The sequence below is a fragment of the Meriones unguiculatus genome, chromosome 12 (genome assembly GCF_030254825.1).
Source record: "Meriones unguiculatus strain TT.TT164.6M chromosome 12, Bangor_MerUng_6.1, whole genome shotgun sequence".
NCBI lineage: Eukaryota > Metazoa > Chordata > Mammalia > Rodentia > Muridae > Meriones > Meriones unguiculatus.
This window is the reverse complement of record NC_083360.1, coordinates 50,877,927-50,894,712: the sequence shown is the minus strand read 5'-3', so window position 1 is coordinate 50,894,712 and position 16,786 is coordinate 50,877,927. Positions and strand designations below refer to the sequence as shown.

General features: G+C 39.4%; 1 protein-coding gene across 1 annotated transcript in view; it reads right to left on the bottom strand.

Annotated features, from left to right (window-relative positions):
• Positions 1-14,619, bottom strand: part of LOC132646697 (uncharacterized) — a 66,894-nt gene extending 52,275 nt beyond the window's left edge. Inside the window, exons 1-2 of the mRNA XM_060365210.1 lie at positions 14,516-14,619; positions 14,299-14,390 (exon numbers count right to left, since the gene is read on the bottom strand). Coding sequence (XP_060221193.1) covers positions 14,299-14,390; positions 14,516-14,619 — 196 coding nt within the window. The remainder of the gene's footprint in view (positions 1-14,298; positions 14,391-14,515) is intronic.
• Between the last annotated feature and the right edge of the window lie 2,167 nt (positions 14,620-16,786).

Below are 16,786 nucleotides of genomic sequence, written 5' to 3'. Positions count from 1 at the left end.
TCTGGCGCTTTCTCCAACAATTAAGATCCAGCTATACCATGCCTAGGCATATATCCAAAAGTTGCTCAAGTATACAACAAGGACATTTGCTCAACCATGTTTGTAGCAGCTTTATTTGTAATAGCCAGAAGCTGGAAACAACCAGATACCCCTCAGTTGAGGAATGGATACAGAAATTGTGGTACATCTACACAATGGAATATTACCCAGCAATAAAACCAAGGAAATCATGAAATTTACAGGTAAATGGTGGGAACTGGAAAAGATCATCCTGAGTGAGGTATCCCAGTAAGCAGAAAGACACACAGGGTATATACTCACTCTTAAGTGGCTATTAGACATATAATTTAAGATAAACATACTAAAATCTGTACACCTAAAGAAACTAATCAAGAAGGACGACTCTGGCTAAATTCAGAAAGGCAAAGAGAATGGACATCAGAAGAGGGCAAAAACAGGGAACAAGACAGGAGGCCACCACAGAGGACCTCTGAAAAACTCTACTCTGCAGGTTATCAGAGCAGATGCTGAGACTTATAGCCAAACTTTGGAAGGAGTGCAGGGAATCTTATGAAAGAAGGAGGAGATAGTAAGACCTGGAGAGGACAGGAGATCCACAAGTAGAGCAACAGAACCAAAAAATCTGGGCACAGGTGTCTTTTCTGAGACTGATACCCCAACCAAGGACCATTCATGGAGATAACCTAGAACCCCTGCACAGATATAGCCCATGGCAGTTCAGTGTCCAAATGGGTTCCATAGTAATAGAAACAGGGACTGTTCTCTGATATGAACTAATTGGCCTGCTCTTGGATCACCTCCCCCTGAGGGGGGAGCAGCCTTATCAGGCCACAGAGGAAGACAATGCAGCCATTCCTGATGAGACCTGATAGGCTAGGATCAGAAGGAAGGAGAGGAGAACCTCCCCTATCAGTGGACTTGAGATGGGGGATAGGTAGAGAAGGGGGAAAGAGGGTGGGATTGGGAGGAGAGGAGGGAGAAAGTACAGGGGGAATACAAAGTGAATAAACTGTAATTAATAATAAAAAATAAAATATAATATAAAACTAAATCATGGCCCTTCTCTTATATTTAGGTAGCTTCTGTGACCATTAACTAAATGCTACATATTCTTCATAGATGCATGTACATTTTTATTTTTACTGCATTTTTTTACAATTTATTCACTTTGTATCCCAGTTATATTCCCCTCCCTTGCCTCTTCCCAGTCACACCCTCCCTCCTTTATCATTCCCCCTTAGTCTACTGATAGGAGAAGTCCTGCTCCCCTACAGGATAAACTGTATTCTATAAGATCCCATCAGGACTATCTGGATCCTCTTGCCCTGTGGGCTGGCTAGGTCACTCCACCAGGGAGAAGTGGTCAAGGAACAGGCAACTGAGTTCATGTCTAAGACTGTTTCTTCTCCTTTTACTAGGGGAAACACATGGAAACTGAGCATGGACTACATCTGAGCAGCAGGTCTATGTCCTTTCTATGTATGGTCTTTGGTTGATGCATCAGTCTCAAAAGTCCCATCTGGGCCCAGCTTTTTGTCTTTGTTAGTGTTGGACTTCTGTCCACTCTGGGTCCATCTATCTCCTCCTTTTTCCATAAGACTCCCTGCACTCTGTCCAAAGTTTGGCTGTGAGTCTCTGCTCTCAACAGAGGAATATAGAATGGTGGAAAAACACTTAAAGAAATGCTCAACATCCTTAGTTCTGAGATAAATGCAAATCAAAACAACTTTGAGATTCAATTTGCACCCATCAGCATGGCTAAGGTCAAAAACATGAAGAGGGTGGAGGAAGGGAGGGATTGAGACAGGAGGAGGGAGGAAACCACAGGGGGGATACAAAGTGAATAAAGTGTAATTAATAAAGAATTTATATATATATATATGAAAATGCTACAATAGAATCAATTTTATATACAATTAAAACATGCATTTTATAAACTTGTTAAATTTATAACCAGGCACTGTTAATACATCCTCCACTGTATGGCAAAAAACAAACAAACAAACTTAAGTGTCAATATACTGGAGAAGATGTGGAGGAAGGGGAACCCTCCTCCACTGCTGGTAGGAATGTAATCTTGTAGAGCCACTTTGGAAATGAATCTGATGCTTTCTCAGAAAACTGAGAATAGCAATACCTCAAGACCCAGTTATACCCTTCTGGGAGTATATTCAAACAAAAGATGCTCAACCATACAAGTAAATTTGCTCAATTATGTTCATAGCAACATTATTCATAATAGCCAGAATCTGGAAACAACCTAGATCTCTCTCAATGAGAGAATGTATACAGAAATTGTGGTACATTTACACAATGGAATACTACTCAGCTATTAAAAACTAGAAAATCATGAAATTTACAGACAAATGGATGGAATGAGAAAACTGAGTGAAGTAACTCAAAAGCAGAAAGACACACATGGTATATATTCACTTACAAGTGGATATTAGCCATATAATATAGGATAAACATTCTAAAATCTACAGACCTAAAGAAGCTAAACAACGAGGACCCTAGGGAACATGCATAATTCTCATTCAAAAGGACAAACAGGATAGACAGCAGAAGTGGTAGAAGAGAGGGAACAGGATGGGAGCCTACCACAGATGTACTCTAAATAACTCCACCCAGCAGGAGATCGAAGCATGTGCATTTTTCAAGAGGCCTTTTACCTTTCAACATGACATGTTTTTGCAATGCTGCCTGATTGCTTACTGTGGAAGTCTAGGTAAACTTGCTTCTTTACAATTTGATATTTTAATTCTTACAGGATGCTCAAAATTGGAAGTAACACATTTTCCAGTTGATGCTTTTACATTTTATAAACAAATGATATAAAATACAATATTTTTTCTTTACCTTTTCGATATTATAATGACTTTTGTTACTATTTAAGAAACATCTATCCTGTTCCTGCTTTCTTCTTCATCTTCCCCAATTTTGTCTCTCTATTCTCATCCATTCCCCTCCCTATTCTTCCTCTTATCTCCCTCTTTTTTCTTCTCCCCTTACCCTTATTGTCTATCTCCTTCTGGAGGCTGTGTCTAACTGTGTAACCCTGGACATGACCTGTTATTCTCTCTGAGTCCAAGCTAGCCTCAGGATCCCAAGTGTTCAGATGAGAGGCATGAACTGCAGCACCCAGTTTAGTGTGTTTTTAATTAGTTATTCACTCTTCCTTTTGAAATAATAATGTTAACTTATATTTTCCTTGAAAATTGTCACCTTTCAAATGATTATAAATTCATTACTTGAAGGTCAAAGACTTTGCTCTCTTTTTCTTTGTTAACTCCCTTTATGTTCTCATTGTTGAGATTTTAATAATTCATATATTTATTACTGAAATGCTATCCTTCATTTTCCTTTCATTTCATAAATCTATACAATGAAATATGTTCGTAGGTACCCATCTAACCTCCATTCCTCTCATGCCACTCAAAATGCACTTTCCTAATTCATATCTTGTTTTTTTTTATTAATAACTCACTATTCAGTTAATGGGGCCCATCTACAAATGAGTGTGAAAACATCCACTGGAATAAAAAAAAACTCTGTAAGAACTCACATCCTAAAAAAACCACATGATAATCTCCCTAGATGCTGAAAAAGCATTTGACAAAATCCAACATCCATTCATGTTCAAAGTATTGGAGAGATCAGGGATACAAGGCATATATCTAAACATAGTAAAGGCGATAGACAGCAAGACTATAGCCAACATCAAACTGAACGGAGAGAAACTTAAATCAATCCCACTGAAATCAGGGACAAGACAAGGCTGGCCACTCTCTCCATATCTCCTCAACAGAGTTCTGGAAGTCCTTGCTAGATCAATAAGACAGTTGAAGGAGATCAAGGGGATACAAATTGGAAAGGAAGAAGTCAAATTATCACTATTTGCAGATGATATGATAGTATATGTGAGTGACCCCAAAAACTCTACCAGGGAACTCCTACAGCTGATAAACACCTTCAGCAAAGTGGCCGGATACAAAATTAACTCAAAAAAATCAGTAGCCCTCCTATATACAAAACACAAAAGGGCTGAGAAAGAAATTAGGGAAACAAAACCCTTCACAATAGCCACAACTAACATAAGGTACCTCGGAGTAACCCTAACCAAGGAAGTCAAAGACTTGTATGAAAAACATTTCAAATCTCTGAAGAAAGAATTAGAAGAAGATATGAGAAGATGGAAAGATCTCCCATTCTCATGGCTTGGCAAGATTAACATAGTAAAAATGGCCATCTTACCAAAAGCAATCTACAGATTCAATGCAATGCCCATCAAATTACCAACACAATTCTTTACAGACCTGGAAAGAAAAATTCTCAACTTCATATGGAATAACAAGAAACCCAGAATTGCTAAAACAATCCTCTACAATAAAAGATCTTCTGGTGGTATCTCCATCCCTGATCTCAAGTTGTACTATAGAGCAACAGTTTTAAAAACTGCATGGTACTGGCCTAGAAACAGAATGGTGGATCAATGGAACCAAACAGAGGACCCAGAAATAAACCCACACACTTATGGACACCTGATCTTTGACAAAGACGCCAAAACCATACAATGGAAAAAAAGATAGCATCTTCAACAAATGGTGCTGGTCTAACTGGATGTCTACATGTAGAAAAATGAAAATAGATACATACTTGTCACCCTGCACAAAACTGAAGTCCAAGTGGATCAAAGACCTCAACATAAAACCAGACACATTAAATCGGCTTAAAAAAAAAGTGGGAAATACCCTAGAACTCATTGTTACAGGGGAAAACGTCCTGAACAGAACACCAACAGCACAGGCTCTAAGAGCAACAATGAATAAATGGGACCTCATGAAACTGAAAAGCTTCTGTAAAGCAAAGGACACCATCATCAAAACAAAGCGACCGCGTACAGATTGGGAAAGAATCTTCACCAACCCTTTATCTGACAGAGGACTCATATCCAGTATATATAAAGAACTAAAGAAGCTGAAAAGCAGCAAACCAAGTAATCCACTTAAAAAATGGGGAACAGAGCTAAACAGAGAATTCTCTGTAGAGGAATACCGAATGGCAGAGAAGCACTTAAAGAAATGCTCAACCTCACTAGCCATTAGGGAAATGCAAATCAAAACAACCCTGAGATTTCACCTTACACCATGAGAATGGCCAAGACCAAAAACTCAAGTGACAACCCATGCTGGAGAGGTTGTGGAGAAAGGGGAACCCTTCTCCACTGCTGGTGGGAATGTAAACTTGTACAACCACTCTGGAAATCAATCTGGCGCTTTCTCAGACAACTAGGAATAGCGCTTCCTCAAGAACAACCCATACCACTACTGGGCATATATCCAAAAGAGGCTCAAGTACACAAAAAGGACATTTGCTCAACCATGTTTGTAGCAGCTTTATTTGTAATAGCCAGAAGCTGGAAACAACCCAAATGCCCCTCAACTGAAGAATGGATGCAGAAATTGTGGTACATCTACACAATGGAATATTACTCAGCAATAAAAAATAAGGAAATCATGAAATTTGCAGGTAAATGGTGGGATCGGGAAAGGATCATCCTGAGTGAGTTATCCCAGAAGCAAAAAGACACACATGGTATATACTCACTCATATAGACATACAACATAGGACAAACCCACTAAAACCTGTGCATCCAAAGAAACTAAGCAAGAGAGAGGACCCTAACAAAAATGTCCAATCCCCATCCGGAAAGGCAAAGAGGATGGACATCAGAAGAAGAAGAAAACAGGAAACAACCTAGGAACCTACCACAGAGGGCCTTTGAAAGCCTCTGCCCTTCAGACTATCAAAGCAGATGCTGAGCCTGATGGGCAACTGTTGGGCAGAGTGAATGGAATTTTAGGTAAGAACTGGGAAATAGAAAGAGCTGGAGAAGACAGGGTCTCCACAAGGAGAGTAACAGAACAAGAAAATTTGAACACAGGGAACTTCCCAGAGACTCATACTCCAACCAAGGACTATTCATGGAGATAACCCAGAACCCCTGCACAGATGTAGCCCAGGGCAGTTCAGAGTCCAATTGGGTTACATAGTAATGGGAAGAGGGATTGCCTCTGACATAATCTGATTGGCCTGCTCTTTGATCACCTCCCCCTGGGGGGGAGCAGCCTTACCAGGCCATAGTAGAGGACAATGCAGCCACTTTTGATGTGAACTGATAAACTAAGATCAGAAAGGAGAGGAGAACCTCCCCTATCAGTGGACTTGGGGAGTGGCATGCAAGCAGAGGGAGGAGGGAGGGTGGGATTGGGAGGGGAGGAGGGAGGGGCTTATGGGGGGATGCAGAATGAATAAAGTGTAATTGATGAAAAATTTTAAAAAAAGGGAAAAAATAATTTAAGAACCTTAAATGACTTTCAAAAGTGGAGGAAAACGTGGAGTTAGTCAATTGGCATGGAGCACGTCTCGCCCCTGGGGGCAATGGTCTCCTGAACCTACTCAGACCTTGGACACCTCCACTGCTAGTTTTAGAACTGATGCAGGATGTTCCAACGAGGGGGTTAAGGCTTCTCAAAATATTTCCTATAAGCCCACACCTGTTTGTTTATATCCCCCATTTTTATTCATTATTAGCCAGATAGAGCCAAGTAATTGTGGTAATGATACTTGCTTTTTTGCCCAATGCTGGAATGCTAGTAAATTTAGGTATGCCCTGGTTACTCGCATGCCTCGCTGGGTGCCTGTGCCCGTTGATGCCCCTCACGCTATGACTTTCTTCAGATAGAAAAGGGATCTTGGAACTACAGCCACCATTGTTACTGCCATCTCATTGGCGGCTGTTGGAGCTACCACCGGGGCATTAGCCATGAGTCATACTGGGCAGACTGCTCAGACCCTGAATAATCATTTAGCCAATGTAGCTCATGTCTTAGTTGTACAAAAAGAAATTAATGCTCAACTAAAAGGAAGCTTGAGGGTGTTCAATCAGAGGATTGACCTCATACAGGAGCAAATTGATACCCTATGGCAAATCGCTCAACTTGGCTGTCAATGAAAATATGCTGGACTTTGAGTCACTAGCATATAACATGAGAATTTTTCCCGTGCTGAAAATCTGTCTAAACAATTGTCTAGCTATATTTTAGGTAATTGGACTGGAGAATTCGATACTACGATGGAGCAGCTGAGAGTGGCCTTTGTCACAGTAAATTCTACCAGAGTGGATGCAGGACTAGCCACAGGATTATCATCATGGATTGCTGCAGCCATGAATCATCTGAAGGAATGGGCGGGCATGGGAGCATTAGCAGGCCTTCTGGTGTTGGTCACCTTGGTTTGCCTGTGGTATATATGCAAGATTAGAGTCTCACAACAGCGTAATGCAGCCATGATCATTCAGGCCTTTACAGCCATTGAAGCAGGACAGTCTCCCCTAGCATGGTTGGCTACCATAAAAAGCTAAAATGTTATGCTCAGGATGCGAGGCTAAGCACTGCACTCAGGGTCAGCCCCTTTCGACCCAGAGAAGAGCAAGTCTGATTGCATGTGGGTTGATGCCCCAGGTCCCGCCTCTGAGAAAAAGGTATCAGACGGGTCTGATGCTCTTTTTGTGGATGACACCTAAATGAACATCAGTACAAAGTCCCAATTTATTTCTAATATCAGAGATCAGACCTCTACTCTTGCCTGATGCATCTAAAACAAAAAGGGGGAACTGTAGAGAGCTGCGGAATGCTGTGCCTTAAAGATGGAGCTGGTTTCTGCCTTCCACCTTCCCGATGGTGAGTGCTCTCTGTCACAAACAACTCCACATTTGGCTAAGCCTGAGGCTCTGGCTTGCTTCCATGTATGTGGACCTATCTGCATTGCCCACGTGGCACGCTGGGGTTGGCTACCCAGAGGCTATTTAAGCTGTGGGCTGGCTTTCCCCAGGGTCAGATGATTGTTCAAGGTTCCTGAATAAACTGCATTGAAAAAAAAAAAAGAACTCACATCCTTAAATAAGAGCGTACATTCCTATTCATAAATATAAGGCAAAAAAGAGAAAGAGAGACACTAGGATTGGAGAGAAGTTTTGGAAGCCTACTCTGGCAATGCACATTTTTCAAGAAGGCCACACATACAAATCCTTCCTAAACAGTTCCACCAACTGGGGACCAAGTATAAGATCCTATGAAGGCCATTTTATTCAAGCTACCACACATAACCTACACACACACGGATACTGAAAAACTCACTACTCAATGACAGCTGGGTTAGGGAAGAAATAAAGAAAAAAAATCAAAGACTTTCTAGAGTTCAATGAAAATAAAGGCACAACATACCCGAACTTATGGGAAACAATGAAAGCAGCGCTAAGAGGAAAATTCAGAGCACTAAGTGCCTTCAAGAAGAAACTTGAAAGATCTGATACAAGCAACTTAATGCTCACCTGAAAGACCTAGGAAAAAAAGAAGCAGACACACCCAAGAGGAGTAGATGGTTGTAATGTAATTTTCAAGCTTAGGGCTGAAATCAATAAATTAGAAAGAAATAAAACAATTAAAAGAATCAGTGAAACCAAGAGCTGGTTCTAGGAGAACATCAACAAGATAGACAAACACTTAGCCAAATTAACTAAAAGGCAGAGAGAAACTATCCAAATCAGCAAAATCAGAATGGAAAAGGAAAAGAAAATCAGAAATGCAACAGACACTGAGGAAATCCAAGCAAACATTAGGTCTTACTACAAGAGCCTATAGTCCACAAAATTTGAAAATCTAAATGAAATGGACAATTTTCTTGACAGATTCCATTTACAAAAATTATATCAAGATCAGGTAAATGGAATAGTCCTATATCCCCCAAGGAAATACAAGCAGTCATCAAAAGTCTCCCTTCCAAAAATGGCCCAGGGCCAGATGGTTTCAGCTCAGAATTCTACCGGACCTTCAAAGAATAGCTAATTTTAATTCTCTTTAAACTGAAGAGAATTAAAACAATCCCACTGAAATCAGGGAGAGGGAAATGCTGCCTACTATCTCCATATCGCTTCAACATAGTACTTGAAGTCCAATCTAGAGCAATAAGACAACTAAAGGAGATTTAGGAGATACAAATTGGAAAGGAAGAAGTTAAAGTATCACTATTTGCAGATGATATGATATGAAATGAAAGACCAGAGAACTCCTTCCACTGAAAAAAAAACCTTCAACAAAATGGCTGGATATAAAACTAACTCAAAAAACTCAGTAGCCCTCCTGTATACCAAGGACAAAAAGGCTGAGAAAGAAATTAGGGAAACAACACCCTTCACAATAGCCACTAATAACATATAGTACATTGGTATGACTCTAACCAAGCAAGTGAAAGACCTGATCTAAAAAAAAAAACTTCCAGTCTCTGAAGAAAGAAATCGAAGCAGATATCAGAAGATGGAAAGATCTCTCGTACACATGGAATGATGAGATTAACATAATGAAAATGGCCATTTGCCAAAAGCAATCAACAGATTCGATGCAATTCCCATCAAAATAGCAACACAATTATTTACAGATATTGAAAGAACAATTCTCAACTTCATATAGAAAAACAAATAAACAAACAAACAAAAAACAAACAGAATTTCAAAAACAATGCTGTACTACAACCAGTCATCTGAAGGTATCTCCATCCCTGACCTCAAGCTGCACTACAGAACAATAGTAATAAAAACTGCATAGTACTGGCATAGAAACAGAATGGTGGATCAATGGAATCAAATTGAAGAACCAGAAGTAAACCCACACACCTATGGATACTTGATTTTTCATAAAGAAGCCAAACCCATACAATGGAAAAGAGACAGCATCTTCAACAAATGGTGCCGGTCTAATTGGATGTCTACATGCAGAAAAATGCAAATAGATTCATATTTCTCACCCTGCATAAAACTAAAGTCCAAGTGAATCAAAGACCTCAATATAAAACCAGACACTCTATATCAGTTAGAAGAAAAAGTGGGGAAGGCCTAGAACTCATTGGCACAGGAGACAACTTCCTGAACAGAACACCAACAGAACAGGCTCTAAGATCAGAAATCAATAAATGGGACTTCATGAAACTGGAAATCTATGTAAAGCAAAGGACACTGTCATCACATCAAAACGACAGCCTACAAACAGGGAAAGGTTCTTCACCAATGCTATATCTGACAGAAGGCTAATATTCAGAATATATAAAAAACTAAAGGAGTTAAAAAGCCACAAATCAGATAATCCAATTAAATAATGAGGTACAGAGCTAAAGAGAGAATTCTCTGTAGAGGAACATCAAATGGCAGAGAAACACTTATTAAAGAAATGCTCAATGTCCTTACTCATCAGGAAGTTGATGACCCTGAGATTTCACCTTACACCCATCAGAATGGCTAATATCAAAAACTCAAGGGACAATACATGCTGGAGAGGATGTGGAGAAAGGGGAACCCTTCTCCATTACTGTTGGGAATTTAAACTTGTACAACCACTTTGGAAATCAATCTAGCATTTTCTCAGACAATTAGGAATAGCACTACCTCAAGATCCAGCTATATCACTCGTAGGCATATATCCAAAAGATGCTCAAGTATACAATGAGGACATTTTGCTCAACCATGTTTGTAGCAGCTTTATTTGTAATAGCCAGAAGCTGGAAACAACCCAGATGTCCCTCAATTGAGGAATGGCTACATTTATACAATAGAATACTACTCAGCAATTAAAAAGAAGGAAATCTTGAAATTTGCAGGCAAATGGTGGGAACTAGAAAAGATCAGCCTGAGTGAGGTATCCCAGAAGCACAATGACACACACGTGGACACTAGATGTATAGTATAGAATAAACATACTAAAATCTGTACACCTAATGAAGTGAAGCAAGAAGGAAGTCCCTGGATAAGATTATTAACCCTCACTCAGAAAGACAAATGAGATAGACATTAGAAGAAGGAGGAAACAAGAAACAGGACAGGAGCCTACTACTGAAAGACTGCCCAGTAGTGTCTCAAAGCAGATGCTGAGACTCTTAACCAAACTTTGCGCAGAGTGCAGGGAATCCTATGAAAGAAGGGAGAGTTAGTGGGACCTGGAGAGGTCTGGAGCTCCACAAGGAGTGCAACAGAATCAAAATATCTGGGCACAGGGCTGTTTTCTGAGATTTACTCTCCAACCAAGGTCCATGCATGAATATAACCTAGAACCCTGCTCAGATGTAGCCCATGGTAGCTCAGCATCCAAGTGGGTTACCCTAGTAAGGGGAACAGGGATTGTATGTGGCATGAACTCAGTGGCTGGCTCTTTGATCACCTCCCCCTGAGAGGGGAGCAGCCTTGCCAGGCTACAGAGGAGGAATATGCAGCCAGTCCTGATGAGACCTCATAGGCTAGGGTCAGATGGAAGGGGAGGAGGACCTCCCCTTCAGTGGACTTGGAGGGAGGAAAGAGAAGGGATGAGGGAGGAAGGGTGGGATTGGGAAGGAGTGAGGGAAGGGGCTACAGCTGGGATACAAAGTGAATAAACTTAACTAATATAAAAACTAAAAATTTAATTAAAAAACTGATAACCACAAAAAAAAAGATTACAAATTAAAAAGCGAAAAGGAAGAAACCTGTTGTTGCCCTCTGGCCAAAACACACACACACACACACACACAGAGAGAGAGAGAGAGAGAGACAGAGACAGAGACAGAGACAGAGACAGAGACATTGAGAAACAGAGGAAAAGAAGAAAAAGAGAACTTTTAAAAAGAAGCGTTTATTTTTGCCTCCAGGTTTAGAGGAACACAATTTCCCATGGCAGAGAAATAATGGAGACGGGTAGCATAGCAAATTTGAAAGTGGGCTCAGTTCATGTTGAAACACTGTCCAAGAAACAATAAGGCTGTGTGAGGAGTTTTCAGAGTATTTATGAAAAAACTCCAAGAAACTAAGTCAAGAGTCTTGTGACATCAGTTTCTTCAAAAAACACGTAATTGTTCTTGGATTATGCTTTCATGCTCTTCCTAGGTGTAGTGGGTAGGAGTGAGTTACTTCAAATTATCCATTACAACTGGCTTTTGTTTATATGCCTCTATGGGAAAACATTTTTGTCTCATGCAGCCTGTCTTTATGATTAAACATTTTACTCACACAAATCCTTTTAATCCTCAGAGTGTAAATTCTCTGATACTCTGATTAAAGTTAGCTATTGCATCAGACTTTAGTCTGCTTCATTTATGGGTGCCATTCTCCCAGGTTTTACCTCCTCTAGGACAGTAAATAAGTTGGCTTCCTCTTTTCCCCCTTTTAATTCAGTCTGGAACTCCAGTTCATTGGACGACACCATCAAGATTTGGGTTGGGTCTTCTCTCTTCAGAATTCTGAGAAAACAACCTCACAGACACTCCCAAATGTATGAACCACTAAGAGTCATAGAAATGTCCTAATTCAATCAACCCAACAATCTAAATTAACTATCACAAAGAGATAGAACAGGCAAAAACATCAGCACCAAAACTAAGTTCATGAGTAGTCTAATGATCTTTGCACACTCTACCATATTGCAAAAACATGTGATAAGACTTCTTTATTAATCTAAGGGATGAAAACTCAGAAAAAAAAAGTGACAAACTAATGGGTAAGAGAAGCTTTCTGAGTGCAACTAGAAGGAATCACTAAGGCTATGTCTCTACATTGCTCTAACATAGCAGTTTATTTTTATGTAACTAAGACCAAGCTTGAGAAACTGGAGGCCAGTATTCAGCAGACTTCAATAGACACAAGGGAAGTGTAATGCTTAAAGTGTTTCTGCACAAAAGGTTTTGACAAATCAAAACGACTTCTAGTCATGTATCTGTTATCTCCTGGGTTAGGAAAAAAAAATGATGTCTGATAATACAAAAATATTGTGAATTAAGGAATTCCAGAGTAAGCTAATCCAAGTTTAGTTCCATGTCTGCTAAAATCAATCCCTAAAACATACAAATCAGCTGCAGACATGTGCACATAAATTATAATAAAGAATGTTGGTATGCAATTTGATTAAAGTGCCTTTTGGTAAGGTGTATAATGATGCATGCTGAGGAGATGCAGGCAAGTCTAATTGGTTATAATTAATATAATGATGTGTGTTTAAAATAATGATACATTTAAGAATGTTAAATGCAAGTGGCTGAAGAACCTGTAATGAAAAGTCAAAGCAGTAACTAGTTTTTGATTACCTGATTATTCAGAGAAGCAACACTCTTCATTTCACACTTGATGCAGGTAATGTCACTAGGGAGGGGCTTAGGGAGCCCTAGTGAAAGAACAGCCTCCTCTTAAGATGTGATTCACCTTTTAGCTCTTTTTCCTTGTGTCTCTCTATTAAGAATCTATATATATTTCTCTCAAAGATAGGTAAAAGTGCTGGAAAATATTGAAGCTATTAATGAGGGTTAGTGATTTTTATACTTTTTGTTTTATATTTATTTGATACATTCTTCTCATAACAGAAATTACTACAGTGCAATATATGTTGTATATTATTGATTACTTTGCTTAGTCTACACAAAGGCCAGAACTTATTAATGGGTGTGTATGCCTCGCCCTAGTATATAAGGTCTTAAAAATTCCCTTTATTTAAGTGGGCAAAAATCAGGTAAACGAATATTTCTAACTTTTGTAGCCCAGGTTAGGCAAGGCCAGCTATAAAGACCGCTCTTTGCCTCAGATGATTTCCATGATCTGGAGATATTTTTTGGCTTCATCCTTGTCTTTCCCCATGCCTCTGCTTCAACTTCAATCGATAGCTCCTGCCTGCCTCATTATTTTTAAGAGTAAGGTCTTCCTCCATACACCAGGACTTTCTCAAATGAGCAACCAATGAACAGTGTCCCACAGCCGAGAGATCTCATTACCTTCTGTTTTCTTCTGCCTAGCTGTGACCTCCAACAGAGCTTAGTTCAACTCTTGCATAACTATGAAGGCAACTGGTGTTCTTGAACCCCAAGCTCTATATTTATGATCTGACATCAGGAGAGGTGAATTACTTGATCATTATTATTATTGTTATCATCATCATCACCATCATCATCCTTCCTGCTTATATGACTTCATACTTTTTAATCTTGAGTGCAAAATCTAACTTTTGTTATATTTTCTAAGACTAACAACCATATTTTACATTTTATCTTTCCCTCCTTTTTAAATGTTTATTAATTATTATAATACAATCATGCTTTTATGGGTTTAAACTAGCTGCTATGGTGCTTGTGAGATGATTATGTTCATAAGTGTTTGCTAAAAAATCAAAACGTTATATCCTCAGAACCTGATTAATAACTTGGAACTTCAATAGATACCTGCAAACATCAATGCTGCTGGCTGGATACAGAGGTACCCCAAAGGCTCATTGTATGGCAGAGTGAGCTTCCCATTCTGCAACACACCCCATCTGAATAAAATAAGATAAGCAAATGAAGAAAGATTTTGGGCCTTCACAAATACTTAGAAAAGTACACACACACACACACACACACACACACACACACACACACACATACTCCAAAAGGGAAATACGCAGTTTTTGTGACCATGCAAATGATGGTTTTCAAAAATCTGTCAGTTTCTCTTCGAATATGAAGGTTTGCAGCTATATGGAAAGTGAGAATGAAGTGGGTCATCTTCTTGTATTAATGTGCACAGGGAACATAAAAACAACATGCTTTGGAAATAAAAGAAAGAAACTTTCTGACATTATTTTGTTTTATGGGAACCCAATTTTTTTAATATTCATATTTTTTCTTTCAGTTCTGTTTTATTTTTTAATTTCTATTAATTACAGTTTATTCACTTTGTATCCCAACTGTAGCTACCTCCCCTATCCCCTCCAAAACCCACCTTCCCTCCCTCTTCTTCTCCTATGCCCTTCCCCCAGTCCAATGATAAGGGAGATCTTCCTCCCCTTCCATCTGACCCTAGTCTGCCAGGTCTCATCAGGACATCCTTCTTTGTCTTCCTCTGTGGACTGGTAAGGCTGCTCCCCCCTCAGATGGAAGTGATCAAAGAGTCAGCCCATGAGTTCATGTCAGAGACAGTCCCTATTTCTATTATTGGGGAACTTTCTTGGACACTGAGCTGTTGTGGGCTACTTCTGTGCAGGGGTTGAAGTTATTTCCATGCACGGTCCCTGTTTGGAGTATCAGTCTGAGAAAAGATTCCTGTGCCCACATTTTTTGGTTCTGTTGCTCTCCTTGTGGAGCTCCAGTCCCCTCCAAGTCTTTCTATTTCCCCCTTCTTTCACAAGATTCCCTGCACTCTGCCCAAAGTTTGGCTTATGAATCTCAGCATACGTTTTGATACCCTGCTGAGTGGAGTCTTTTCAGAGGCCCTCTGTGATAGGCTCCTGTCTTGGGGAACCCAATTTTAATTTAGATGCCTAACATTTGATCATCCAATGTCAATGATCTAGTTTATAAGTAATTGTATTTTCTCCTGTTGTTGTTTTTGTTAGGCTGATCTTTTCCTGATATTACTTGACACCAACTTTAAAAAAAAAAAAGGAAAAAATACTAATCAAAGAAAGTATAGAAAGTATGCATATTAGTCATGGTGCCCACTTTAGTATGTCTCAAATAAAAATTGAAGAAAGTTTTAGTCTACTGACCATCATAAATGCTCTCAGTTCAGAAATAATGCAATTACTTTTCTCCAAACCAGAAGTGACAAGGATTCATCTTCATATCACAGTGTAAGCATGCTAAGCCAATGCTCTGATCCTGAGACTAAATTTGTGTAAGATTTTCCAGAAAGCAGGAATACAGGAGTACTCTATCACAATCCAGGATCACACTTAGATCTTATTAAAATGACAGAACATATCTAATCAGGATATGTACATCTGAATTCTTATATCTATATCTCAAAAGGTTGTTGAAGAAATTATATTTTGCAATTTAAATAAGTGGTAGTTTAAATAAATCAGAACAGCTCAGGTTTTTCTCATCAAGCTTTCACATGTTTCTCTTTACACCACATGATCTCTACCACAAACATCTCTGGCCTGGATCTCCACCAAGAGAGAACTCAGAAAGACACAGCACAAGAAGTGAAAACAAACAAATGTAAGCTTTACTGGAGCCAAGAACCTGGAAGCAGTGCTGTCGCCAAGGAGAAAATAGATAGGTTGTTTTTTATTAGAGTATTTTTTATTTATTCTTTAACAATCTCATATATGTAAGCTATGTATCTGGAGCATAACCAACTTAAATACTCCTTCACAGGTAACTCCAATACTTCTCATCAACACCTTTATGTCCTCTTCTTCTATTTAGCTATTTTTTTTAATAAACCACTGAGTCCAAATAGTGCTACAACATGCTCGTGACTGTGGAGCCACCCAAAAAGACATGGGCAGCCTATAGTGGCAACAACTCCAAGAAAACTGATTTCCTCAGGAACCATCAATCACCAATAGCTACTCCGTTAGGGGTGGAGCCTCGTGAGCCCTTCTTACACTCACTGCTACAATGTTGACTGGTTTCATCTTGTACAAGCAGCAATATATGTGAGTTCATGGGTCCAACATATCATGTCCAGGAGTCAGTATTTTATAGCTCTCCTCCAAATCCTTTGACTCTTACATTCTTTCAGCCCCATCCTTTGCTGTAATGTTCCCTGAGATTTGTCATGAAAGGGGTTATATAAATGTCCCATGTTGAGCTGAGTATGTACTAAGTTGTTTATTTTGTAGTCAGTGAATTTTCTTCTTCAGGGTCAAGGGTCACAATAAAGAAAGTTGAGGATTACCGAAGACATACAATAACGATGGCCTTGATTGTGTACAAAATA